The following is a 25623-nucleotide window of genomic DNA, read 5'->3' as shown; positions in this document are numbered from 1 at the left end:
CTACCTTTACGATATCGTCGGTCCACCTTGTGGGTGGACGTCTCACGCTGCGTTTTCTAGTACACGGCCTCCACTCCAGAACCTTGCTGCCCATGTTTTAGTTCTCCATATATTTAATTTTATGTCGTCATTGTTTTATCCTATCTCCTATCCAAAGTTATTGTGTCTACTTTCAGACCTATCCTCAAACGACCGGCTGAAATTCCGCACTATTACAACAATCGACGTGCACGCACGAGACATCATCGAGGGATTCGTGCGAGATAACGTGACAGAAGCGGCCGAGTTCGACTGGGAGAGCCAGCTGCGCTTTTACTGGCTGAAGAAAGACGACAATCTATGGATCAGGCAGTGTACTGGTGAGTCCGCAAGTTCCGTTATCAATAATCGACGTGCACGCACGAGACATCATCGAGGGATTCGTGCGAGATAACGTGACAGAAGCGGCCAAGTTCGACTGGGAGAGCCAGCTGCGCTTTTACTGGTTGAAGAAAGATGACAATCTATGGATCAGGCAGTGTACTGGTGAGTCCGCAAGTTCCTTAAAATAACAACCATTGATGTGCACGCACGATACATCATCGAGGGATTCGTGCGAGATAACGTGACAGAAGCGGCCGAGTTCGACTGGGAGAGCCAGCTGCGATTCTACTGGCTGAAGAAAGATGACAATCTATGGATCAGGCAGTGTACTGGTGAGTCCGCAAGTTCCTTAAAATAACAACCATTGACGTGCACGCACGAGACATCATCGAGGGATTCGTGCGAGATAACGTGACAGAAGCGGCCGAGTTCGACTGGGAGAGCCAGCTGCGCTTCTACTGGCTGAAGAAAGACGACAATCAATGGATCAGGCAGTGTACTGGTGAGTCCGCAAGTTCCGTATAATATCAGATCGTTCGTTTCAGCCGAAAGACGTCCACTGCTGGACAAAGGCCTCCCCCAAGGATTTCCACAAAGACCGGTCCTGCGCCGCTTGCATCCAGGTACTTCCCGCGACCTTCACCAGATCGTCGGTCCACCTAGTGGGAGGCCTGCCCACGCTACGTCTTCCAGCTCGTGGTCGCCACTCAAGAACTTTCCTGCCCCAGCGGCCATCAGCTCTTCGAGCTATGTGCCCCGCCCACTGCCACTTGATTTTAGCGATTCTGCGGGCTATGTCAGTCACTCTGGTTCTCCTACGGATCTCCTCATTTCTGATTCGATCACGCAGGGAAACTCCGAGCATAGCACGCTCCATCGCTCTTTGGGTGACCTTGAGCCTTCTTATGAGGCCTTAATATCAGATACCTTTGTCATAATAGTATAAATTTTCAGCGCAATCTTTTAAGTGTTTTAAACTTTTTATGTTGCATTTTTACCTACATTTTTGTAACCTGTTTACCTTTATAAAAGTGTTTTGTTGCCAAATCCCGTAGTAGTGATAATTTATAATCTGTTAAATGAGTTGAGCTGTGTGTTGATCAAAAATTAATTAACTGTAGTGTCATTATTCCTAAAGTTGATTAGACCTTATTGTTTTGTCTGATTTCCAGGGGTATTTGAATACGGCTACGAATACATGGGTCTAAACGGCCGGCTAGTGATCACGCCGCTGACAGATCGAATCTACCTTACTATCACGCAAGCTCTCACCATGCAGTTGGGAGGAGCTCCTGCAGGTAACCTTAATGTTTGTCACATACAATAAAAAAGCAAATTTTTGACCTCAGCTGTAGGTAGTTTCATAAAAATCCTACTAAAATAAATAATTCAAAAGTAGACCGCTGTAATAATCGCTGTAAATAAGAGGAAAATGTTCCATGAAATAAAATCTATTCATATTGATAATACTATCAACAACGACAATAAACAACTAGTAAAATCATGATATTTCCTAAGCTGCGCCTCTCTTAACGTCGTAACCATCGAATGGTAGACAGGCCATCTAATGTTGCAGTGACGTCACATCGACGCCTCTACTCAACCAGTTCTTAAGTTGTTCGTATCTTACAGGCCCGGCCGGCACGGGCAAGACAGAAACAACGAAAGACCTCGCTAAAGCATTAGGTCTGCTTTGCGTTGTCACAAACTGCGGGGAAGGCATGGACTTCCGAGCAGTAGGCCAGATCTTAGCTGGACTGTGTCAATGCGGCGCGTGGGGCTGCTTTGATGAATTCAACCGTATTGACATATCCGTGCTGTCTGTCATATCTACGCAGCTACAGTGCATAAGAAGTGCACTGCTTATGAAGTTGAAGAGATTTACTGTGAGTATGATTATATCACAAACTGTCACGTCACATGGCAGTCCTCTCTCACTGATCCACTACAGAAGAATCCACTCAATTAAGAGCTATAGAGTTGGTCTATAAGAGGCATTTTACTCACCTTTTTTTTATCGCGCAATCATGAGGTAATAAAAACTAAAAACTGGAGGTTCATATATTCTGTTCACATATAAGTTCTTGTAGCTTCCAACCTGTAGCTTGAATCCACCGGAAAAATAAAGAGGATTCTTCAGCCACTTTCGTGACATCAGTGACATTGTAATAAAACAGCGATTTTGGTTAGTTACTCCTAAAATAAGTTGATATTCACTTATCCCTTTTCCTTCCTCAGTTTGAAGGTCAAGAGATCTCAATGGACAACAAAGTGGGCATCTTCATCACGATGAACCCCGGCTACGCGGGCCGCACCGAACTGCCTGAGTCGGTGAAGGCTCTCTTCAGACCGGTGGTGTGCATCTTACCAGACCTTGAGATGATCTGCATGATATCGCTGTTCTCTGATGGGTTCCTTACAGCCAAGGTAAGTTATAAAAGTTTTATGCGTCAAATAAAACCCTTGTATAGTATTTTTGGTTAAGTTTTGAAGTGTAAAAAAGTATTCTGGCAGTGTTAGGCTGCGTTTCCACCAGAGATGTGCGAAGATGCGTAGCGAATTAGCGAGGGATGTGTTTGTAAAGAACCAATAGAATCGCTTCATTTACCGAGGCGAGGTAAATCTATGGTGGAAATGCAGCCTAAGGCTGAGTTGCACCACCTTAATTAAACCGTAACTAGGTATAAGTTTATTTTAATAAGTTTGTTTTATTGAGTAGGTACTAATGTAACTCATAATATAGAAATGTCGCGTTGAGATCCGTGTTTCTGTAACAATTTTAGGAATTTTCTCTTTTGATGTTTTTCCTGACTAAATATTTTACAGGTGCTAGCTAAAAAGATGACAGTCCTGTACAAAGTGGCTCGAGAACAGTTGTCCAAGCAGTCCCACTACGACTGGGGATTACGTGCTTTGACTGCGGTGCTGCGCATGGCGGGGAAACTCCGAAGAGACTCCCCCGGACTAAGCGAAATCATGGTGCTGATGAGAGCTCTGAGGTACCGATTTTATAATAATCGATGTATTAACACTAATGAAAGTTACGAATTTTAGGAGCGTGAATGTTATAAAAATGTTTCAGGGCTCTTAAATGAGCGTTTATCGCTGCGTGTTTTGACATAGTTTTAAACCCAAAGACGTGCGTTCAAAAACAAACTTATACGTTCCCGCTATTTCGAAGGTCTTATTCAAATTCTTTATCTGTGTAGTATCCCTTTTCAAAACACTTGAAAACATCATAACATGGTTTGCCTTACCATTGATGCCTTTACACAATCCAAAAATATTTGTGTCTATTATAATTTTAACCCTTTCAGAGACATGAACTACCCGAAATTCGTGTTCGAAGACGTCCCTCTATTCTTGGGTCTGATCAAGGATCTGTTCCCGGGTCTGGAATGCCCGCGAGTCGGCTACCCTGAGTTCAACGCGGCCGTCATTGATGTGCTGGAGACTGACGGATACATTGTATTGGCGCATCAGGTTCGTACGTTCATTACTGCCAAATGACATTACAGGAATGAATGCATCTTCCAGTGTGGCATTGAACAGTTTCGACATATGGCAATATGACGTCTCCTTGTCTCACGCCTCCCTGCAACCGGATAGGTTTCAAGTCTTGATATTGGAGACAGACCGACATGATGGCAAAAAAATATAATTCAAAGATTTTTTCACTTTAAATGATTCACTGCTGTTATTTATTCACACACCACGGTAGTTGAGACCTAAAACTTACGTCGTAAGCCGCGCCTGCCGCCTAGGATCTGTTATTTTGATTATTAACTTTATTCATGAATTTCATTAACCCAAAACACAATGACGCCGCTCTAATGATTACAATTACCTGGATTCACCCACCTTTTGGTGACGCCGCGCCACTAATCATCATTGCCTCACCATTTCTTCTCTGTCTACAGGTAGACAAAGTAGTACAACTCTACGAGACGATGATGACGCGGCACTGCTCCATGCTGGTGGGTCCCACAGGCGGTGGCAAGTCCGTCATCTTACAGACCTTAGTCAAGGCGCAAACCAATCTTGGCCTTTCTACCAAGCTCCAAGTTCTCAACCCCAAGGTACGCGATACTATACCCTATCAATATCAACTTAGAGTTCAGAGTTATCTTGGCCATTGATTAACAATTTTGGAGAAACTGGAAAGAACTGTGTTCGACCTGTGTTCGACCTCTATTAATTTAGAGTATTTTGACACGTTCATAAAATGTCATTAATTTATTAGCCTTAGGCGGTTATCACACTGCGCCGCGCTCCGCCGCGGAGCGCGGGGCGACTGATTTAATCATTGTATGCAAGTACCTCAGTTTGTATAGAAAACACGCGCGGCACTTCACACTGACAACGCGTCTGCGCGCGTGATTTTTTATATGAAAATCACGCGCTCCGCGGCGGAGCGCGGCGCAGTGTGATAACCGCTTTACACAAAACGTTGTTGTTTGTATTAAACACGGTTATGTTTTTGTTTCAGGCGTGTTCTGTGATTGAACTTTATGGTATCCTCGACCCGGTTACCAGAGATTGGACTGATGGGCTCTACTCCAAAATCTTCCGTGAGATGAACAGGCAAGTTTCAGATCAATTTATTTTAGATCTGGTATATTTTTGTTACCACTTACCCAATATTATGTAAAATTGTGTGTTAAGGTATCATCAACCCTGTCTATAAGGTGTGTTTCTTTGTCATGTCTTAATTGTAATAAAGTACTTTTGGAAAAATATTCAAAGATCCGCACTTTGTGCAAGGATTTACTGAAATCTGTTTTTAATGAAAAACTTCGTTAGTAACTGTTGTCATTCTTAAATCCTCAGGCCAGCAGAGAGAGATGAGCGTCGATATTCTCTATTCGACGGCGACGTAGACGCCCTCTGGATCGAGAACATGAACTCAGTCATGGACGACAACCGTCTACTGACGCTCGCGAACGGTGAACGAATTCGGCTCGCGCCGTATTGCTCGCTGCTGTTCGAAGTCGGTGACTTGAACTACGCGTCGCCTGCGACTGTGTCGAGGGCTGGGATGGTGTTCGTTGACCCTAAGAATTTGGGATACCAACCGTATTGGGATAGGTATATATGCTTAGTTGTGTTTTTTCTGAATTTTCCATGTGGGCCTAGCTAACCAAATTACTAAGAAACAATGCTCTCATGGGTAGAGATAGTGCATGTGACTGCTTTTGTTGGAATCGATCGATCGCTCTAATATCGAGTCACTTGTCATTAGACTTGTCTCGATTATCAGCAACAAAAAGGGATAAATTAGTCAATATGGCTCTTGTACCCTAGCTAGACAAGGCATATGTCATCAATTAGTGCAACATGTTTATTTTTGTACCCATTATTTACTGGAAAATTAAGCTCCATACGCCTACAGCACTATCTTATTGTTTAAAGTCACTTTCTCTTCTGCTATCTTTCTGAGCATCTATTTCCCTAAAACTTGTCTATTTTCTCCGCTAGATGGCTCCGCAGTCGCAACAATGAAGAAGAGCGTGAGCAGCTAGCTGGTCTCTTCGAACACTACGTGGCGGGTGCCATCAACTACATCGTGTTTGGTATGTTCGGCCTGCAGCAGCAGACGCCATTGAAGACTATAGTGCCGCAGACGCCGCTCAACTTGGTAAATAACTATATGGTCGAACAACATGGCATCGGAAGTGTAAGGCTGCGTTTCCACCAGTGATGAGATAAGAATATAAGTGGAGCGAGCATGTGTAACGGCGTGGGTGTTAACACCAGATATTATCATCATAAGTGCCACTTGTGGTCTAAGCTGAATAAATATTTTTGATTTTGATATGTGCTAGAATAATGAACTGTGCGAAGATGTGTAGCGAAGCTGAAAACGGTGCACAGTTATGATGTAGCGGACGCACACGACCCTTTCGTGTGTTGTATGTACAAAAATGAAGTGATCCTATTGGTTCTTTACAAACTCATCCTCACGCATCTCTGATGGAAACGCAACCTAAAGATGTTTGGCAGGTATTTTGAGACCCCTATAATGGCCCTTACCTAACGAAGGTTGGTTCTGTAGGTGCATTATTTGATTCACAGGTGGTACAGCTATGCTACATGATCAGTGGACTGATGCCTAACAAAGAAGATAGCAACGAGGAAATTGACAGGACCGTGGTGGAATGTGTCTTCATGGTGGTAAGTGTTTTTTTACGCGAATCGAGTAGAACCTAAACGTAGAGCTTAAACCGTTGAGTATTTATCACCCTAGTAAGATATACTTCAATCAATATCATTTGGAAACGATTTCGTTTTATCACGTTTTGTAAATTCTAACTTGGTCTTTACAATGTTTAATTCTCAATATTTATGTGGGCAACCTTCTGTGTGGAATATGTCACATTGTCAGTAACCTTGTAATGCAATTTTGTCCACGAATGATATACCTGGTACGGTATTATAGGTATTATACTTTCACTTTCGATAGTAAGTAGTAATTTCCGACCACGTTCATATCGGGGGCGTAGCTCAGATGGTAGAGCGCTCGCTTAGCATGCGAGAGGTACCGGGATCGATACCCGGCGCCTCCAATTATTTATAAATACTTCGTTAGTATTGTTTTTGTTTAATAGTGAGTTAAAACATAAACAGATAATATACAATAAAAAAGGTCCTAACCTTAAATTTTTTAACCTCAAATCCGAAAATTTTGAAGTAAACAATTGTAGTAGCAAATCGTCAGCTAAGGATATGGATTTTGCGACAGGTTTTGTAAAAAAATACTTGAGAAAGTACACAGGTATTTGAGGGTCAAATCACTGAAACTATATAGACGGCACTAGTACTCACTTATTTTTTAAATATCTGGTTACTACACGATTTCTTTTGTAATAAACAAAGGATTTTCAATTGTAACCACCAAAACCTAATATTGTTTCCTTTGGCAGTCTATGTACAACAGCTTGGGGGCCTCGATAGTGGACGATGGCCGCTTCGACTTTGACAACTACATCAAAAAGGCGTGTCCGATGATGCTCGTTGAAGACACAATCGAGAAGAAAGCTACTACAAGTAATATTTCTTTTTTTACTACTTTTTTACCTGAATACAATGATTTGAATTTAATTAAAAAGTCGCGTAGACTTTACCGTCTTATTTATCAGCTAACCCTTTATAAGATATTATTTTATGTTTGCCCGTTTAATAAAGTTGATATCAGTCGTCAAAAGTTTTTAAGAAAAGAAAAAGGGTGGGTTATTTGATATGTTTGAAAAATTGGTCTTTCAGCTGCCGCTTAAGGCCGGGTAGCAGAGAAAATGGCGAAAATGAGGTTTTCATTTTTCATTTTTGAGGTACTAAACAGTAAAATTAAAGGCTAAGATTTTTATTGGGCATAGTTGAGGATATTTTCTAGGGCTATTAACGGATGGAAACACGATTTGATGAAGTTGACTCGATAGAATAAATTCCCAAAGTTACCTCTATTCGTTTTCTATTTATGGTTTTATTTTTAAAATAAGCGATTTGAGATTCTAAATCTTTTACTAAACTAAAGTTCAGAAATAACTTGAGGGCTTTTAACGGATGAAATTTTTATATTGCGTCTTATTTAGTTACTATGTTAAAAAATGTGGAAAAAATCGTCCATGACGGCTTGGACAATCTCAATCATTCGCGCGGTGGCGCTTACGGAGGACGGACGCGTGTCAGTTTTTTGGCCGTGACAGTTCGCGATTTGTCAATATTTTTGACAATGATGACTTTGATGAGTCACAGTATAATAATATCAGTGTCCGGAAGGTCGGGTGACGCCACGCCTCTTTGAACCGTGTTTACTTTGGCAGTTATATTCTATATTTATTTGATTCTAAAATATATTCCCAAAAATTTTGAAAGTTGTTTTAATTTGTATCACTTGGATATGATTTGTATTAGAAAGTGCTGTGAGTGTGACGCTTGAACGGAAGGAAGTCAACCTAACCTAACCAACTGCGTATTTCTATACTGTGTAGCCGCGAGAGCTCTTTGGCGCGCTGTCTTCGGCGAAGTATTGCGCGCGCAGATTTTGACAGCGCGAAATACCTACTTTAGCAGAAATACCAAGCCTTAACCAAATACGGCACGATTTACAGAAAAAGTCTAAATATAGGTTATCTAAACCCATTTTAGAACACTTCCCCATGGGATTCCCGAGTCTATACGACTATTGCCTGGAGCTAACCACACTGACATGGGAAGCGTGGGAGTGGCTGGTGCCGACGTACGAGCATGACAGGGACATGAAGTTCCCGTCGATTCTAGTCCCAACGGTGGACACGCTCCGGCTCACTTGGCTTATCAAGATCATGGAGAGTGTAAGTTTTCAAATATCTACCTGCGTTTCACTTATGCGCTTAATAAAAACAATTTTTTAGTAACAAAGTTTTTTTTATAATTCTATCTCATAAAAACATTCATTCCGTAATTTAGGTTGTGACCGTTTAAGAAATCTTCCCCCTCTCTTTTTAAAGAGCAATTTTTGTAAAATATTTTTATTTTCATTACAAAACTGAAAAAAGATTCTATTGGTGTCATCAAAATGTCTACAGGTGGAGCGACCAGTGCTATTAGTGGGTGACACTGGCACTTCAAAAACTGCAATCATCACAAACTATCTGCATGGATTACCAGCTGATAAATACGTAAGTTTTCAATAACTATTTATCAACACTTATTTCGAAACTTTCATCGCCAACGTCCATACCACGTTGAAAACACCGGTTCTCGTCCGATCACCGAAGTTAAGCAACGTCGGGCGCGGTCAGTACTTGGATGGGTGACCGCCTGGGAACACCGCGTGATGTTGGCTTTTTTGCTTTTTTAATAAAACTCATCAAAATATTACAGTGCATTCATCAATATTTTTCACATTTATTTTTGACATTGTCTGCCCGCGACTGCTCACATATATTTCATTAAGTTTGTTTTTGAATATTTTAAAAATATTAACCTTTGTTTGCTTGTATTTTATATGGATCAGATTTATCTTTCCAAAAAATGAAAATTCGTACGTAATTATGTATACTTATTCAACACAAACACGACACATTACGACATGTGATAAATCGTTCTTGACGATAATAATAGCTGGCCTTGCATATTACGTCATCAGTCTAATATTTATTTCGCAGCTGCCGGATATTGAGAAACAGACCGGTCTCAAACAACCAGTTGATAAAGTCGTCGATAATTTCGCTCTGTCGGACATCAGGGGGCGTAGCTCAGATGGTAGAGCGCTCGCTTAGCATGCGAGAGGTACCGGGATCGATACCCGGCGCCTCCAATCTTTTTGTTTTTATTTATATGTTTTAAGCTGACATTTCTCTTCATTTTATTTGCTAAATATGACATGAACATTTTAATTTCAATAAAATCATTGAAAAACAGAATTAATATTGTGATGATTAAATATTATTATTATCATATAAGGTGTTATTTTTTGTACTGATCAAACTTTACCAACACATCTAATAAAATCATACAAATAAGACCCAAGTGTTTTTTCAAAAAAATTCAGGCTAGTTTTCGAGTAAAACGACAAAGAATGTTTCGAAAAAAATAAAAAATAAATCATCCTTTGAGCGCGGTGTGTACTCGTTTACGCACTATCGTAGTAGCCGGCCGAGGGCAACGACCGCTGCCACGTGCCGCGCCGCGTGAGTCGGCCATATTGATATCGCTGCCAGTCGCTCCGCGCCCACAGCCCGCGCCGAGCCGCCTATCGGCATGCGGGAGCGCAACAACAAACAATCGTCCCAGTCAGTCCAATGTTGTGCCCAAACGTATTGCAGTGTGTGTGTGCGAGTTATTACAATACCGCGCTTGATAAATAACAAAACGCAGGTGAAATTATGTTTCGGGCACACTAACTGGCCGACGAGAAACATTGACGAGTCGAAAACCTTCACACCTTGCTTGTTTGGAGCCGCGCAGCGCTTCAGGGAGCGCAGCCGTATCCTGACTTGACGAGATCCCGTGCGCTTCGAGGACGAAGTTCTGGATTTCAATTTCAATCACCGGCACAGTGCTGGCGGTACCCAGATGCGAGCGCCGCAGACGGCGGCTTTTGCGTAAAAATACGGAATGCCTTATCAAGGAGTTGTTGCCAGAGGGCCACGACCGAGTTCTATCGATGGATATTGCGGAAGTCTACCTAGGTACATACCTACAGTGTGATTTGGACAGATGAGTGCTTGTTTACGCGAAAGGGACTTTTTCCGTAAAAAAGTTAGTGCGCGAATTGTGAATACAAATACAACATCCGACGTGGTGTCTAGTGAACAGCAAGCAAGTGTGCAGCCCGGAAGCATTACCTCAATTCGATCGTGGCTAGATTAGACAGTGCAAGACAGTGTTTACGTGAACATTCAACAAAGGCTTGACATTCAAAATGTATTGTGATTAGTGTAATAATAACCTAGGAACTTTAAATAACAACATTCAAAATAGGTAAATGTGTGAATAAGTAAAATCAATGAATCTAAAGTGTGATGGCAAATCATAATTTAGGAATTAAAACCAGGAAAATTGATCAGTGAGTTTTATTTACAACACCTATTCATATTCAATATTAGGGTGCATTTCCACTGACGCGAAGCGAAGTAGTAATAGGTATGTACCTATCAATTTTTTATTACGTCTCTAAATAAATTGCGTAGGCATTACGAAACCGTAGATATTGAATTCCAATTTCTATCCTTTTTTAAATTTCTAGTTTAACGCGGATGATTCGCCTCGGTTCGTTGGAAAAGTCCCCCGGTATTACACTAATGAAAATACACTTATTTACCTACTTATGTGGCTAGATTTTGTTTCTCCCAGCGCGTAGTACCTATTAACATGACGTAACATCGTACATACTCACGAGTGATATTTTTTGGTAACGTAGGTTAAGTGTAATCTAACCTTTATGTGTGTGAACGTTGAATGAATGCGCGCGGCCATTGTTCGTACTCGTATGAATGAAAGGAGTAAAGAAAGAGAGAGAGGCAGTGAGTGAAGACAGGATGGTTGTAAAAATAATATCTTTTTTTTGTTAGGAAAAGTAAAAACAAAAACTAGCCTGAATTTTTTTTTAAAAACACTTGGGTTGTATTTGTATGATTTTATTAGATGCGTTGGTAAAGTATGATCAGTATAAAAAATAACACCTTATATATCTTGGTAGGCCAAAGTAATAATATCATTATTATTTACCTCCATATGAACTACATAGGACATTATTCCTCTAAGACCAACCATGAAACCTTGCCTAAACAAGCAAGAATGTTACTTAAACAGCTTCAATAAAGTTTTAAATCTTATAAAACCATTAGCAATGTTTTCTTTATACAGATAATTCAGCAAATGAACTTCTCATCGCGCACATCGTCGATGGACGTGCAAAGAAACTTGGAGTCGGTGGTAGAAAAGCGAACCAAAGACACTTTTGGTCCTCCTGTCGGGAAGAAGATGCTGGTATTCATAGACGACATGAATATGCCTATTGTAAGTATCATAATCATCACATAACCATTATTGAAATTAAAATAATAAAACAAAATTGTAGTGAGTACAGAAAAAAGAAAAAAATCAAATTAAAATTATAAAACAAAGCTACTTACAGAATATTTACTATCTCACAGAAAAAAAAGACTAAAGTATTTTAAAATTTTGAAAATTTATCATTCTAATTTTAGGTAGACACATACGGGACTCAACAGCCTATAGCGTTGCTAAAACTACTGTTTGAAAGAAAAGGATTCTACGACAGAGGCAAAGATCTCAACTGGAAAAATCTGAAAGACATAGGATTCATTGCTGCTATGGGTAAAGCTGGTGGAGGACGAAATGATGTAAGTATCAAAGAAACAGGGCAAGTTAAATAAAATCGTTTAAAAATCATTAGGTTAGGCAGGTATTTGTACCCATATTTCACCAGTTCTTTCGCCAACGTCCATACCACGTTGAAAACACCGGTTCTCGTCCGATCACCGAAGTTAAGCAACGTCGGGCGCGGTCAGTACTTGGATGGGTGACCGCCTGGGAACACCGCGTGATGTTGGCTTTTTGCATTTTTCTTCTTGTAAATTCTGTTTGACATTCTAGTTGTTTTTACTAAAAAATATTTAATTTCCAGGTCGATCCACGTTTCATATCAATGTTCTCAGTGTACAACTTGCAATTTCCGTCGGAAAACACATTGCGACACATCTACGTGTCAATACTTCATGGTCACTTCATAATATTCCCAGATGAAATTCAAGAAATCGTCGACAAAATTGTTCAAATGACCCTAGATTTGTACAAGGTAAGATTATTTTGGAAATTAGTACTTATTTGAAAATCAAACATTACAATACATAGACGTTTCTTCTAATTTGAATACATACCTAGCAACAAGATACAGTAGAAAGCATTTGCTAGCGTGCTTTCGTGAGTCCGCTTGACAATGAATATCGAATTGCACCACCGTGACTATAACATGAGTACCGGTAACCGGTATTTTTGTACGGAGTTTGATATTGTTGAAGTTAAAGTAAAATAGTCCAATCCTCCTTACAATTTACAGTGATTTCGAAATGTTTCTCACTAATTAAAAGCTCTATTACAGTTTTTGGTAAGAAAAATAACATTTTAAACTATTATGTTGCATTTTTTACTATAAAATGACTCGTGCAACCGAGCCGAAACGTCGGGAGGGTAAATATTATTTACCGTTAAAATAGATATTGTTGCAATAAATCCCGTGAAGTGATAATTTTATAGAAAAATAACAATCAAAATCATCGTATATTATCATCAAAATGTCTTAACTAAAACTCATTTATCATCTCAGATAATAATCGTTGATCTACCGCCAACGCCGGCGAAGTTCCACTACATCTTCAACCTTCGAGACCTGTCGCGCATCGCAGCTGGAATGTGCCTGACGCACCCTAACTTCTTCAGCGAGAAGCGTGCTGTTGTACGCTGCTGGCGCAATGAGTTCACGCGCGTTATTTGCGACCGACTCATCAATGTGCAGGTCGGTCCCTCCCCTTAAGATTCAACCATAACCAAAGCGTGCAGATTGCCATCGCCGGCGCGATCAAAGTTCAATGACTGGTCGCGCGACTCATGAAAGTAAGAAAGAAAATAACTTTATTTTGGCAACAAACTCAGGCAACAAACAGTTCACTCGACTTGTCATTTCCCTATGATCGCGATGGCGATCTGAGGGTTAGTGTGGTTAAAGCATTAGTTAGATCAACACACATGCCAGATACTTCTTTAGCGAGAAGCGTGCTGTTGTACGCTGCTGGCGCAATGAGTTTACACGCGTCATCTGCGACCGACTTATCAACGTGCAGGTCGGTCCCTCCCCTTAAGATTCAACCATAACCAAAGCGTGCAGATTGCCATCGCCGGCGCGATCAAAGTTCAATGACAGGTCGCGCGACCCATGAAAGAAAGTAAGAAAGAAAATAACTTTATTTTGGCAACAAACACTTCACGCGACCTGTCATTTCCCTATGATCGCGCCGGCGATGGCGATCTGCACGCGTTGGTGTGGTTAAAGCATTAGTTAGATCAACTTCACATGCCAGATACTTCTTTAGCGAGAAGCGTGCTGTTGTACGCTGCTGGCGCAATGAGTTCACGCGCGTTATTTGCGACCGACTCATCAATGTGCAGGTTGGTCTATCTAACTATATCTTGGAATCGAACTCAAACCTAAAGGTTAGGCTAAACTTTAGCTCAAAGACTAGCCGGTAAAGACTAAGGCCCCTCGCCCACGGCAACTAACTAAAAGTTGCTAATGCGACTAACGACTGTAGGTATCGATACAAAAGCGCGATCGAACCGGACGACATCGGAGAAAGAACTGAGGGTGACGCTGCAACTGTAGCGATCGCAAGTAACTTTGTGCCGTTAGTTTAGGCGCAGACCACCGATTTTTTGTCGGCCGATAGTTGAGACGGGCTGTTAATCAGTATGGACATTTATTAAAGTGCGCACATTATACCGATTTGGTATCGGACGATTCTTCATACAAATTAGAATCGGGCCCAACTATCGGCCAACTAAAAGTCGGTGGTCTGCGCCTAGGCTTACCGAATCGTGTTTGCTTCGCGATTGATGCTAAGTACCTATCGCGTTTGCTTCACGACTCAATCGTGTTTATGTGGGTGAGGGCACACATCTAGCGACCGCTTTGCGACTGTATTGATGCGAACACGCGACTGAATCGCTACTGCATCGTTATAAAAAGTAGCTGTGGGTGAGTGGCCTAAGGGCCTACCCTAAAACATGCGCAGATGCTCCGAACGTCCAACGTGTGCGCTCGTCTATTAAGCCTTGATCACACGTACCGAGTAAACGGGCGAGACAGTAAAATGTTTACTCGGTCGAGACAGTTGGGTGAGCGAGTCACATACTCGAGCACTCGGCGTAATGTTCATACACACCGAGTACTCGGCCGAGAGCACTGTCTCGCCCGTTTGCTCGGTACGTGTGTTCAAGGTTTTAGCTGAGGCCCTAAAATGAACTTCGTATTACAGGACAATGAGCTGATGCGTGGCCACATTCAAGAGCACATCGTGAAATATTTCCCTGAAGAGGAGCCAGTGGTGCTGGAAGAGATTGTGGTGGCCGAGGAAGATCTTGTCGTTGAAGAAGAGGAAGATGGTAAGATTTTCTCAACCATCTAGAAGGTCGTAGCTTTTCTTAACTATCTAAAAGGCCTATCATAACTAAGTAGCTGTGGAATTATTTTTGCTTATTCTTTGCGCCTAGACGAATAAGACAAGCAACATTTCCAATTACTATGTCAATACTGCCGACACATGGCGATACTTTAGTGATTTACGCATTTCTCAAGCTACAACAATGTTTTACATAATATTCAAAGTTATATCACACTTAATCAAAATAATATAATGAGATTACAAACGCGGTCCCAAAATAATTATCTCACCACAAAATTACCATAAATATCATCAACAAATTAGCAGGCGATATTTACTTTCGCCTATTTTGTAAAAACAATACTATCATACACTTAACATTGTTACAGAGTTTGGAGAAAAAATTGTAAAGCCAGCGGCCGCGCCGTCTGTGGCGGCCGAGGCAGAACCGGAAATAGAGGAAGAAGAAATTGAAGTCGAAAAAGAACTTACGGTTTGTACTGAAATATGTTATAGTTTGTCGTAGCCTTCATTTTGTTTTAGATTATTAAAATAACATATTTCTTTAAATTATTGCAGCTTGAAGAATATGTCCTTCGTGACCCCTTATTGTTTGGTGACTACCGAAATGCTTTGGATGAGGAGGAAATACGATATTACGAGGATTTGCTTGACTACGAAGCTGTCTATTTTCTCTTCCAAGAGGTAGTGTTTTTAGATAATCATTACATCACTGAATCCTTATAAATGTCATCCTAAATTTTGCTCACTCTTTCGCCAACGTCCATACCACGTTGAAAACACCGGGTTCTCGTCCGATCACCGAAGTTAAGCAACGTCGGGCGCGGTCAGTACTTGGATGGGTGACCGCCTGGGAACACCGCGTGATGTTGGCTTTTTGCTTTTTCGTACTTATGTATATTTATTTACCTAGTGTTATTGCATTAAAATTTTGTTTATTTTTAATTTATAGCCTGACCAGGAACATATAAACCCTCGCCATGTTGCGGAAAACTAATGGTACTAATTTCTTTTAATGGCAACAGTAACTGAAAACTTCATTGACATGTCACCTTGCATGTCAGTCTATTGTTGTCAAAGTGTAAACAAACTTTATTTTAAATGTGTGCAATTGATTTTGTGAATTAAATTGCTAAAATATTTTTATAGTCGTGAAAGAAAAGTGGTTCACGATGTGTTAATGTATTTGTCGAAGAGAAATACTAAGGGTTCGGACAATATTTTCATTGAATAATGTTTCCGACAAAGGTTGTCAAATTGACTGACATGTTTATCGTATAGTACAGTCCACTATGAAAATTAGCTGTAGTCTGTTTCAACTACCTATTTTAAAGTTTTTTGTCACTTTCTAAGTTTTGAATTTTATGGAATTGGGAAAGAAGTACCGAGTTTGAAGCGTTCATGAGCAGACATTGCAGTTGAATATTCAAGTTCTGAATTTGATTATTGATGAATAATAAAATAAATCATACTAGCTCGATTGATGGTTTCATTTAATTTATTTAAACCAGGTTACCTTTAATAATATTTTTCGTTCATTTATGAAAATATCAAATTAGCCCGTAATCCTGAATCCTGATACATAAATTTAGCCTATTAATTTAACACATGTACGACTGTACTCAGTGTTGCACTATCAAATGCAATTGAAGCGCCTCTATGCCAGGGTTTTTATGTTCCTGGTCAGGCTATATCTAAGTTTTTCTTATATTCTTATCCATTTCAGATATTAGACGAATTCAACGAGCGTATCGGCAAAATGTCTGTAGTGTTGTTCGAGGATTGTCTCGAGCATTTGACGCGCGCGCATCGAATCCTGCGCATGGACCGCGGCAACGCCATGATCATCGGCGTCGGCGGCTCCGGAAAGAAGTCCATCTGTCGGTTGGCTTCATTTGCTGCTGGTAAGTGAAATTAGACCTTATTTCTACAGATCTAAATTCCAGATTATACTGAATCCTGCGCATGGACCGCGGCAACGCTATGATCATCGGCGTCGGCGGCTCCGGGAAAAAGTCCATCTGCCGTCTGGCTTCATTTGCTGCTGGTAAGTGACATTAGACCTTATTTCTACATGTTTAAATTCCAAATTATACTGAATCCTGCGCATGGACCGCGGCAACGCCATGATCATCGGCGTCGGCGGCTCCGGAAAGAAGTCCATCTGTCGCCTGGCGTCGTTTGCTGCTGGTAAGTGAAATTAGACCTTATTTCTACAGATCTAAATTCCAGATTATACTGAATCCTGCGCATGGACCGCGGCAACGCTATGATCATCGGCGTCGGCGGCTCCGGGAAGAAGTCCATCTGCCGTCTGGCTTCATTTGCTGCTGGTAAGTGACATTAGACCTTATTTCTACATGTTTAAATTCCAAATTATACTGAATCCTGCGCATGGACCGCGGCAACGCCATGATCATCGGCGTCGGCGGCTCCGGAAAGAAGTCCATCTGTCGCCTGGCGTCGTTTGCTGCTGGTAAGTGAAATTAGACCTTATTTCTACAGATCTAAATTCCAGATTATACTGAATCCTGCGCATGGACCGCGGCAACGCTATGATCATCGGCGTCGGCGGCTCCAGGAAAAAGTCCATCTGCCGTCTGGCTTCATTTGCTGCTGGTAAGTGACATTAGACCTTATTTCTACCTGTTTAAATTCCAAATTATACTGTATCCTGCGCATGGTGCGCGGCAATGCCATGATCATCGGCGTCGGCGGCTCCGGGAAGAAGTCCATCTGCCGCCTGGCTTCATTTGCTGCTGGTAAGTGACATTAGACCTTATTTCTACCTGTTTAAATTCCAAATTATACTGTATCCTGCGCATGGTGCGCGGCAATGCCATGATCATCGGCGTCGGCGGCTCCGGGAAAAAGTCCATCTGCCGGCTGGCGTCGTTTGCTGCTGGTAAATGAAATTAGACTGTATTTCTACATGTTTTAACTCTAGATTATCCTGCGCATGGACCGCGGCAATGATCATCGGCGTCGGCGGCTCCGGAAAGAAGTCCATCTGTCGCTTGGCTTCATTTGCTGCTGGTAAGTGACATTAGACCTTATTTCTATAGGTCTAAATGCCAGATTATACTGAATCCTGCGCATGGACCGCGGCAACGCTATGATCATCGGCGTCGGCGGCTCCGGGAAGAAGTCCATCTGCCGCCTGGCTACGTTTGCTGCTGGTAAGTGAAATTAGACCTTATTTCTACAGGTCTAAATTCCAAATTATACTGTATCCTGCGCATGGACCGCGGCAACGCCATGATCATCGGCGTCGGCGGCTCCGGGAAGAAGTCCATCTGTCGCTTGGCTTCATTTGCTGCTGGTAAGTGAAATTAGACCTTATTTCTACATGTTTAAATTCCAGATTATACTGAATCCTGCGCATGGACCGCGGCAACGCTATGATCATCGGCGTCGGCGGCTCCGGGAAGAAGTCCATCTGCCGTCTGGCTTCATTTGCTGCTGGTAAGTGACATTAGACCTTATTTCTACATATTTAAATTCCAGATTATACTGAATCCTGCGCATGGATCGCGGCAACGCCATGATCATCGGCGTCGGCGGCTCCGAAAAGAAGTCCATCTGTCGCTTGGCTTCATTTGCTGCTGGTAAGTGACATTAGACCTTATAACAAACTAATTTTTGCGGATAGCGTATTGTGTACGCATATTTTGCTCTTTCATCCGCCAACATCCATACCACGTTGAAAACACCGGTTCTCGTCCGATCACCGAAGTTAAGCAACGTCGGGCGCGGTCAGTACTTGGATGGGTGACCGCCTGGGAACACCGCGTGATGTTGGCTTTTTGCTATTCAAGTATAAATAAACCTATTTTTTTTTTTTGCTATGTCAAATATTCTTGTGATGAGTGGCTGGTTAGTCTCTTAGATTTTGTCCTATATCGTATTTGCAAAATTGTTACCTACTTTAGTTTCTCGGACTATTTGTTGAATTCAATTATTTTACACCATAGGTTGCGAAATGTTCGAGATCACGGTGACGCGAAACTACAACGAGAACACATTCAAAGACGATATGAAGCGAATGTACAACCAGCTAGGTGTGGATGGCAAGAAAACCGTTTTCCTCTTCACCGCAGCACAGGTTGGTAGTCCTTGAAGTAATTATCTCCTTCCATAGTAAACAGAAGGAATAACTACAAAATAAAACGTTAACATTAAAAATATTAAGTCCTTCATATTTTTACATAATAAGCCTTGATACAAAAAAGTTAAACCCGATGAACACTGGTATAATGTCATTTTGGTACTGAAATATAAATTTAAACTGGAGTTCAACTAGAGTTTATCTTTTTGTAATAAGGGGCCGAAAGTTCAAAAGTAAAATTAGACTTGTAGATTTAAATACGTATTTATTGACAGCTGAATCACTAAACTATCTTCCTATATTTTGGTGTTAACAACAGATCCTTGAAGAAGGCTTCCTGGAATTCNGATCATTCAAACATCTCTCAATAATATGTTTCTTCACGCGGTAAATTTATGCTACTCGAAACCCCTATTGTTAATAGAAACATCGTAAAATGGGGCTTCTTTATTACTCTTTGAAGTCAGCTGTATAATTGATTTTCTACATCGTCGACCTTTCTCCCATTTTCCCCTGAAAGGTGCAGATGATATCGTGGATCACGAGACGAAGCGATATTAAGCTATACTGGAGTCTATTGTAAAAGGCTTAGGCTTCATGCGACGTAAAGTTGTGTGAGCTTATTCTTACAATACTTACTTCAGTTATTACTTGCCGCATTACGAGTAGTATCACACGGGTGCAATTTAGTAGAATGGTAATTTGTGTTTACAAAAGCACTACTCAATAAATGTAGTTTTGATAATGTAGTGTAAAAAAAATCTAAATATTAACTACATAAGTTTTTGAGCAACGAAAGAACCTTTGTTGTTTTAGGTTCATGATAGTTGTGTAGAAAAGCGTCGAACAAGTTGTTTTACATAATTTCTTTCGTACCGAGCTTTATTGAAGAAATAAGCTTATAAAAAAAGCTTAGCTTTCTAAGTATTACCTTGGTCTTTATGTATCATACCTGTGGGAAATCTTCTAAGAAAACGAATTATCTGTCATTATTATTATGTTTATTCATACCTTTACAGTCATTTAACATAGTCTTTTTCTGTATACAGATGAGAAATTTGTGTAATATTAACAAAAATGTGCAACAACATATAAAATATCTTAAAGATTTAAGTATCTACCTATATGTATATTTGGCTTCGCCTTTGTAACCTCCTATGTATTTATGTTACAAACAAGAAAATTATCTATTCTTAGAACAAGAATCGTAGCCTGTACAATTTGTATTAAAATACAAGTATATTATGTATATTGTTCAACTAGTACATAAATGCATCTTATACGAAGAAAATTATTATTTCTTTTTTATTTCCTAAAGTAATTATGTACAATCTACATAATTATTATTAAAATTAGTCTTAACTAAGAGTAATAATAATAAACGGTATGCTTACAACTAAACACACTATGTGTGGTGTAATTTTGGCAAACGTTCGTTCGTTTTAATAAACTTTTGAATAAATTAAAAGTATTTTTGGAACAAAGTTTATTTTGTCATCTAAATAACGAGTCATAACAGTATGAATTGCAAATAAACAATTTAATACACAAATATAGAGAACATTCAAGTAATTTGCTAATCAATTAAAAGGAAGCAAACAGTTTGAAATATTTCAGTTTTTTATTCAGAATCTCTATCAAACTAAATGTAATCATAGGCATGATTTGTAAATTACCTACGTCATACATTCATACTCATTCCGCGTCACCAATTCCTTGAATAAAAGATGCTTACCCACGTATACCCAATCTCTTATGTTTCTTTATTAGCCTTGTTTTGTCCCATATTCTATTTTGTGGCATTGTAAGAGCCGGGACTGAATGGGAATGAGTAGGTATTACTCGAGTATGATACAGTTTACGACGTATAAGATTTTGTATACCGTAAAGTACCGTAAGTGTGTTAAATCGCTGTAAAGTTAATGGAAAAGCTAATCTCACAATGGTCATTATAGTCATTAATATTAAAACATTTTCCCCACTTGGGCTTGGTGCCTTGGCCAATATTTGGTAGGATATAAAACAAGATTTTGTCTCAGAATTTGAATGATTTCAAGTGAAATATAAAAGGAACGCTACTGCGGATATCAAGCAAATGTTTTGTGGTTGCCAAAAAAGCGTTCCTTTGTTCCAGGTGTCGTGGTGCACAGCGGCTTGGTTCTCACCTAATGGACAAACATCAACATTTTAACTCATTTTATGTAAAAAAAACTAATACGAACAGAAAAGGTTTAGGCTAGAAACACACAAATCGATTGTCAGTTCTAACAAATAAAATAAAATTAAACCTGTAAAAAAGAGCTAGTAGATAGGTATTTGATTTTTATAGAGGGCATTTACTAAATCAAAACTTTCGAAAGCACATGAAAAGTTTAGAATAAAATATTTATGATGATTGAGCTGTTTATTTTATTTTATTGTAATTGAAGGAGCCACTTCATTCTACAATGAGTTTTACAGCCTATTTTACAAGTTATTTATATTTCTTTTGTTTGCAAAATTGTACTTTAGTAAATTCAGAGTAATTGACTTCACAAAAGGTTTAATTTCTTCATCCAACTTTAATAAAACTTCTGCTTGTCAATTCATTAATTTAGCTCAAAAATGGCATACATTCTAAAGTTAGTATTGTTTGACTTACCAATCAGAACATGAACGTTCACGACGACTTGCGAGTGATTTTGGAGGAGGCAAGTATACACCCCGCTGTCATTTTGTGATGCAGATGCCACACTGATTGTGGCGCTGGAATCCAAAGGCAAGAATTAATTTGTAGTTCATTACAAATTCTGTTTTCTGTTAAGCTAATATTGTCTCGGTTTGACGATTGTTGGAGTGTGAAGGGCGGGCTGAATATTGAAATTTATCTAAGTCAACCCTGAATTGTTAAATTCATAGAAAAGAAGTAGACATCTTTAGTTTATATTAAGCGAAAACTATTGGTTTTATCTTTAACTTCATTCTTCAATAACTGGTGACTTTTTTGCGTAATTAAAGCTGTGATGAAAGATCTAAATTGTACGTTGGTACCTACAACGGTAAATCAAGCTTATTAAAGAGAAATATAATGCTAGTGGTATAATAATTGCAACTTAGCAACAAAAACTAACCACTATGCATACGAAACTGAACTAGGTACTTTTGAAAAATGGCGATCACGATACACTTAACTCACCTCATGTTGCGGAAAGTAACATTATCTAAGTAGTCTTTTCCTTGCTTTTTCCACGCTAGCCCATAAATATTATTCACTACAGGCGGAGCGGTGGGTTTCACAGTCGTTTTCAAAGTGCTGGTTAACTCCGGCACTTTCGTGGTACTAATGCTGACTGTGGAGGTGATAGTCGTCGTTTCAACACTCCAACTTTTGTTCATCATTAAATCTATTCTATTGAATACTGTACTCATTCTAGTTGTCAACTCCGTTGTCGTTGTTAACGGTGTGGTGGTGGTAGGAGGAGGGAGGGTGGTCGCTGACACTTTTAGAGGCAAACTGGTAATAAACTCTTCTGATATGATGCAAGACAGTTTGATTGAACTCCCGGCCTTGTAAAACCGGTCTTTCACTTCGTGGTTTTGGTCGCTGTATATTGTTAAAACTGGAGCTGCAAAAAGTTAGTGTTCATTAATAAAATTGACATCGCTATAAAAAGTCTAGTTAAGTTTGAAACTTTGATAAAATTGTATTTATGTTTGACTTTTAGAGCGCTCTAAAATTTGGAGTAATTACTTTAGTCGTCCCCGGCTGGGCCATTTCAATGAGTTAAGTATGTAAAATGAAAGGACTTATTTGTAAAGGCAATACCTAAACGATTTTGAAGTAATTAGATTGACATTTTGATAGATTTCGTATAGAAAACAAGACATATTAACTAGATAACTTGTGAAAGAATTTATCAGCTTTAAACGCCCATCTTTTCATTCTGCTGACTTAAGGTTCCGTCAAACCAACGCGATTAAGGTTCGGCCAAACCAACGCGATCAACCGGCGTGCAGCGATGGCGACCAATGCATTTAGGTCTGGTCGCCATCGCTGCACGCCGCTGATCGCGCTGTGATCGCGTTGGTTTGGCCCAACCCTCACACGTGATCAGCCGGCGTGCAGCGATGGCGATCAGACTTAAAAATGCATTGATCGCCATCGCTGTACGCCGACTGATCGCGTGTGATCGCGTTGGTTTGACTTTTAGACTGGACTGAACTGAACCTTTAAGAAAATCTGTTTTCATAAACACAAGTTTAGTTAGGATATTTAAAATAATCATAATCTTTTAAATCATTGAGGTTGATATTTATGTCGATGTTATAATATGTACTGCTTTGTCTCACCGACTCACAAATCTTAAAAATGTTGTCTTGGCACGTGTAACAATACTTTTAAAATTAAGTAATTAATTATTTACTTACGTAGTACAGTTAAGTTAACGAATATAGTTCTTGGTGGGTGCGTGGATATTTGGCACATGTAGTTCCCGGCGTCAGTCCTCGTCACCGGGTTGAGGCTTAACCTCCAGTTGTTTGGGTACTGGAACTTGACAGCTATCCGGCTGTCACCGGTGTAAGGCGACGGCCCCACCGTCAACAGCGTCGCTGAGTCAGTGGTGTTCCGTAACCACATGACCTGTTACGTGAAGATGGTTTTAGGTAATGGATTTTGATTACCGTAAATAACTAGACAAAGGCCTCCCTCCACCAAGTATAAATTGGCATTCAGATCGTCTATCCAACTAGTAGTGCGAACCGGTTGTTGTGTAAATCTTTGTTCAGCAGTGGACATCATTTGACTAAAACGAACGAACGAACGAAATAACTGGAACTTGACGGCTAGTAACTAGCTCTTGTGTTACATAGAGTTAATAGTAGTTTGACGTCATGGATTTTTTCTTAACTGTAATTGTGGACTGGACACTACCACGTCTCTCATGTTTAATTAAAATTAAACCTAAACTAAACAAGACTTATATGTCCTGTCTTCTTATCATGTTGCCAAATCCAACCATTTTGTGACCGCTATTTTAAACTAATGTGCGAAACCAAACGGTCACCGCTCAGTTCTAATCGGGACATTACAACGTGATGTCCTGATACTGGTTACCATTCATTATGCTTATCCCTTCCGGCAAGGCCGAAGATTAATAGATAAATGACCGTGATTTCGGGAATAAATGCTAGTACCCCGCACACTAATATTTCCTCGATATTCGTACCAGCAACCGTTTCCACCGGAGCAGTGCGGAGAAGTGTCTAGCGGACTAATTTTTCTATAGAATTAGACAGCGGCGGCGCTGAGCGGAGCTGTGCGGAGCGGATAATAATGAAATCTGATTGGTTATTCAAAACACTTCTCCGCTCTACTCCGCTCCGCTCCGTCTTGGTGGAAACCGGGCCTTAGCGTTGTAGTCCAATGCGAAAATCACACTAGGCTAAGTTGCACCACGTTATTTTAACCGTAACAAAAACACTATCTGATGCGTTTTCTATGGAGTTTGACAGATTTTTGACGTTTGTCAAAGTTAAAGTAAGATGGTGCAACTCAGCCTTATAAAAGACGCTTATTTATGAAACAGTAAATTTAGCAAACAGTCCTCATTAACTATAAGGTATCAATATCAAATTTACGACTGCCTTTAAACTCAAACATCCTTGTTTATTTCCAAGATAATAAAATGGTGGTAATTTAGGTCTACGTTCGTATCTTATAAGACTTAAGTCTTGCTATTTATCAAATGGGATTATCGAGAATTGCTTAAGCCCCGTTACAGCGCTCTTTCAATTCTCCAGGAACGTGTTGGTGGACGTTTATTGATGGTTCCGGCGTTTGAGTGGTCCAGGTGAAAGAAGAGTGGACTAGAAAAGGTTTTGTACAGTCACCTTTACACGTGGGAAGTAAGTAATTAGTTTTAATGTAGTGAGTGGGAGTCTTATAATAAATATTAACGCAAAACAACTTAAGCGCTTTAACTCGTATAATTTTACTCGTGTTTTAGTTATAAATTGCTGTGTATTTTTTTTGTAAACTGTCTCTACATTAAAATTTACTTGTAGGTAACGTCCTTTTGTAAGACAGCTTCATTAGCTTAATAATAGTTTCAAAACTGAATTATTTTAAAATCAGTGGGAAAGGTGGTTGGTATACAACAACTTTGAATGTTGCAAACATGTAATAACCTGGTACCAGTTAAGTTAGTGTTAAAAATTATTTTACAACTTCGTTGTTAATTTTAGCCAAATGACGACCTCTGTTTTTTTGTCCACAGCTGGACAAAGGCCTATCTAAAGGATTTTCTCAACGACCGGTCCTTTTTTTTTTTTTTTTTTTTTTCGTCAGGAAAATACATTGATTTGTATACCCACCAGCCGCGGGGGCGGTTAGTGGGTTATGTGGGGTTCTCCCTGCCAGAAGGGCAGGGCCTACCCACTAAAAACCTGACGTTGCCCTCGGTAGCCATATGAGTCGGGAACGCGGGC

At 40.1% G+C, this 25623-nt stretch overlaps 2 protein-coding genes and 6 non-coding genes across 8 annotated transcripts in view; 7 read left to right on the top strand and 1 right to left on the bottom strand.

Annotated features, from left to right (window-relative positions):
- Positions 1-19546, top strand: part of LOC114357526 (dynein heavy chain 10, axonemal-like) — a 61388-nt gene extending 41842 nt beyond the window's left edge. Inside the window, exons 31-54 of the mRNA XM_028311167.1 lie at positions 177-359; positions 1536-1661; positions 1996-2249; positions 2602-2790; positions 3190-3362; positions 3681-3846; positions 4284-4442; positions 4853-4947; positions 5194-5451; positions 5842-6001; positions 6439-6537; positions 7287-7410; positions 8509-8693; positions 8928-9020; positions 11713-11865; positions 12057-12212; positions 12497-12667; positions 13196-13384; positions 14901-15027; positions 15416-15519; positions 15606-15731; positions 16774-16951; positions 19022-19152; positions 19475-19546. Coding sequence (XP_028166968.1) covers positions 177-359; positions 1536-1661; positions 1996-2249; positions 2602-2790; positions 3190-3362; positions 3681-3846; positions 4284-4442; positions 4853-4947; positions 5194-5451; positions 5842-6001; positions 6439-6537; positions 7287-7410; positions 8509-8693; positions 8928-9020; positions 11713-11865; positions 12057-12212; positions 12497-12667; positions 13196-13384; positions 14901-15027; positions 15416-15519; positions 15606-15731; positions 16774-16951; positions 19022-19152; positions 19475-19546 — 3671 coding nt within the window. The remainder of the gene's footprint in view (positions 1-176; positions 360-1535; positions 1662-1995; positions 2250-2601; positions 2791-3189; positions 3363-3680; positions 3847-4283; positions 4443-4852; positions 4948-5193; positions 5452-5841; positions 6002-6438; positions 6538-7286; positions 7411-8508; positions 8694-8927; positions 9021-11712; positions 11866-12056; positions 12213-12496; positions 12668-13195; positions 13385-14900; positions 15028-15415; positions 15520-15605; positions 15732-16773; positions 16952-19021; positions 19153-19474) is intronic.
- TRNAA-AGC (transfer RNA alanine (anticodon AGC)) lies at positions 6857-6929 on the top strand. The gene has a single exon. It is a non-coding gene; the product is annotated as a tRNA-Ala (tRNA).
- On the top strand, positions 9069-9187 carry LOC114357553 (5S ribosomal RNA). The gene has a single exon (XR_003656310.1). It is a non-coding gene; the product is annotated as a 5S ribosomal RNA (ribosomal RNA).
- On the top strand, positions 9589-9661 carry TRNAA-AGC (transfer RNA alanine (anticodon AGC)). Its single transcript has one exon. It is a non-coding gene; the product is annotated as a tRNA-Ala (tRNA).
- On the top strand, positions 12306-12424 carry LOC114357547 (5S ribosomal RNA). The gene has a single exon (XR_003656308.1). It is a non-coding gene; the product is annotated as a 5S ribosomal RNA (ribosomal RNA).
- Positions 15803-15922, top strand: LOC114357563 (5S ribosomal RNA). Its single transcript, XR_003656312.1, has one exon. It is a non-coding gene; the product is annotated as a 5S ribosomal RNA (ribosomal RNA).
- LOC114357560 (5S ribosomal RNA) lies at positions 18733-18851 on the top strand. Its single transcript, XR_003656311.1, has one exon. It is a non-coding gene; the product is annotated as a 5S ribosomal RNA (ribosomal RNA).
- A 1247-nt stretch (positions 19547-20793) lies between the features above and the next one.
- The window catches only part of LOC114357032 (defective proboscis extension response 18), a 29462-nt gene continuing 24632 nt past the window's right edge, over positions 20794-25623 (bottom strand). The window contains exons 5-8 of the mRNA XM_028310452.1: positions 23563-23776; positions 22331-22760; positions 21797-21900; positions 20794-21320 (exon numbers count right to left, since the gene is read on the bottom strand). Coding sequence (XP_028166253.1) covers positions 21208-21320; positions 21797-21900; positions 22331-22760; positions 23563-23776 — 861 coding nt within the window. The 3' untranslated portion in view covers positions 20794-21207. The remainder of the gene's footprint in view (positions 21321-21796; positions 21901-22330; positions 22761-23562; positions 23777-25623) is intronic.

The sequence above is a fragment of the Ostrinia furnacalis genome, unplaced genomic scaffold (assembly GCF_004193835.3).
Source record: "Ostrinia furnacalis isolate ACB-3 unplaced genomic scaffold, ASM419383v2 OfSCF0216, whole genome shotgun sequence".
Classification (NCBI taxonomy): Eukaryota; Metazoa; Arthropoda; class Insecta; order Lepidoptera; family Crambidae; genus Ostrinia; species Ostrinia furnacalis.
The sequence above is the reverse complement of the archived record's forward strand: the minus strand, read 5'-3'. Positions and strand labels throughout refer to the sequence as shown.